Raw genomic sequence first — 2050 nt, forward strand, 5'->3', positions numbered from 1 at the left:
GGGGATCTCAGTAGTTATCTTTTTGTGCTTGGGCCGAGGGTCCCACAAATGCTTGGGGCACTTCAGGCGCTTATGGGTAACTTGGAAGATATCGTTGTGTTGGAACTGCGAAGGCGTGTTGCATAGAGGAGCCACTCTGTTATCATACCGCAGTCGGACTGGCCTCTCGTTGGAACACACTGTGCCCAGCTTCTCATTCCATCGGCAAACCATGTTGTGACGACGACGGACCTGTTGGAATTTTGTAAAATTTAGAATCATTAGTGTGATATTCCTTCACCAATAATGATCTTCCAAATGGTACTAGCTACACAGAGGTGTTTAATCACAACCGAAAAAAAATAGTGGAGAAAAAGAAACGGGGGAACAAAGTATACATCCTATACCGGAAACACCAAACTGAGAGCTTATATCTGACAAAGTTTGAATAGAAAATATGATTCCTTACTTTATTCGTTAAAGTAGGTCGCAGCTGCATTAGGTCACACGTGCAGTGCCATGGGTTCTCGTGCAGTTGTATCAACTTCACCGGAGTAGGAACAAAGATGCCCAGAGGAAGAGTAGTGAGGTTGTTATGATGAAGATACAGCTCACGAAGACTTGACAGATGGTCAAATGTTCCAGGGGAGATTTCATCGAGACCGTTGTGACTGAGGTCCAGATACTGTAGGTTCTTAAGACCGAAGAAGGCATCGAGAGAAAGTTTTTTCAGATGACAATGGCTAAGTGTTAATGTCTCAAGATTGGGTGTGGCTGTAAAAGCATCGAAGTCAATGTAGGTCACATGGCCGTGGATAGTCAAGTCCCTCAGGGTAGGCATTCCCTCCAACATTGCTCGACTGAGTGAGAGAAGAGTTGTGTTTTCTATAACTAGGGTGGTCAGTGAGTCAAGTTCTCTGAAGGTATCAGTGTGTAGCTCGGCCGATACATCTCTCGAGCCGATGAAAAGCTGTTCAGTTCCATTGACGTTGGAGAACGTGAAGGGGAAGATGTGCGTCAGTGGATTATTGATCATGCGAATGGTCGCTATGCTGGGAAGGCCAGGGAAACTCGCTGGCCCGAGTCTGTCCAGCTTGTTGCTGTCGAGGTCCAGGGTGAGAAGATTATCGAGGCCAGCCAGACTCTCACCTTCAAGGGCGAGGATGTTGTTGTGTGCGAGGGAAAGATGGCGCAAATTTGGCGTGGGCGTAAACATGGCAGGCGGCAAAATTTTGATGTGATTGTGCTCGAGGGTGAGCGTATGGAGGTTGGAAAGTCCCGTCAGTAGTTCGGGACCAACTCTGTCCAGCTTAGCATGAGCAACACGCAGATACTTCAGCTCTGACTGCGCAGCGAATGGAGCCAAGACTGTCTCCGATTCTGCCTTAAACACCTCATATGGCACGACGCTTTCTTCTCCGCCATCAAGAGGGACGAACAAGATCTCTTCACTCGATTCAGGTGGCGAGGACGAAACCGGAGCGCTGGCCTTCAGTTCCGGTGGAAGGTTGAGGTCTGGCACCTGGTCTGTCATCGAAAGGAAATCAGAAAGAGGGACATCCAGAAGTGTTGAAGTCGCCAGTGGACGAGTCTGGCGCCTGGGACGCCCTCCCTCCATGGCAGCCACGAGCCTCACGAACTGCAGGTCCAGCAGCTGGAGTTGGTTGAGTGACATCAAAGCATCTTCTGATATCGCCAGGGTAAGATTCTGCTGATCCTCTTCGATTTGCGCGGCTTTCTTCTTGTGGTCCACCATCTCCAGAACTCGATTGGACATGTAACCAGAGACTTGCCGGGCGCGTTGTACAGCATAGCCTTGTAGGTGAAGTGCGCGCAGATTAGAAAGAGAGGATAGATGCTCTGCTTCCAGCACCACCAATTTACTTCCAGCTGCTTGTAATACACTCAGCACCTGTAAATCATTTTATAAGTTTAATTGATTATATTCACTAGGAATGCACACTTAACTTGCATAGGCAGAATAAGATTAGGAGCATAAACATTCAGTTCCAGAAAAGGAAATCAAAAGAAAAAACGTGGAAAAGTATATACCCACCTCACCCATCCACGC

The 2050-nt window shown here is 48.0% G+C and overlaps 1 protein-coding gene across 1 annotated transcript in view; it reads right to left on the reverse strand.

Moving 5' to 3' along the window:
• The window catches only part of LOC119589064 (insulin-like growth factor-binding protein complex acid labile subunit), a 12752-nt gene that overhangs the window by 947 nt on the left and 9755 nt on the right, over window positions 1–2050 (reverse strand). The window contains exons 4-5 of the mRNA XM_037937640.1: window positions 449–1891; window positions 1–231 (exon numbers count right to left, since the gene is read on the reverse strand). The exon at window positions 1–231 is cut by the window's left edge and continues 947 nt beyond it. Coding sequence (XP_037793568.1) covers window positions 1–231; window positions 449–1891 — 1674 coding nt within the window. The remainder of the gene's footprint in view (window positions 232–448; window positions 1892–2050) is intronic.

Source organism: Penaeus monodon, chromosome 25 (assembly GCF_015228065.2).
Source record: "Penaeus monodon isolate SGIC_2016 chromosome 25, NSTDA_Pmon_1, whole genome shotgun sequence".
In the NCBI taxonomy this organism is placed as follows: domain Eukaryota; kingdom Metazoa; phylum Arthropoda; class Malacostraca; order Decapoda; family Penaeidae; genus Penaeus; species Penaeus monodon.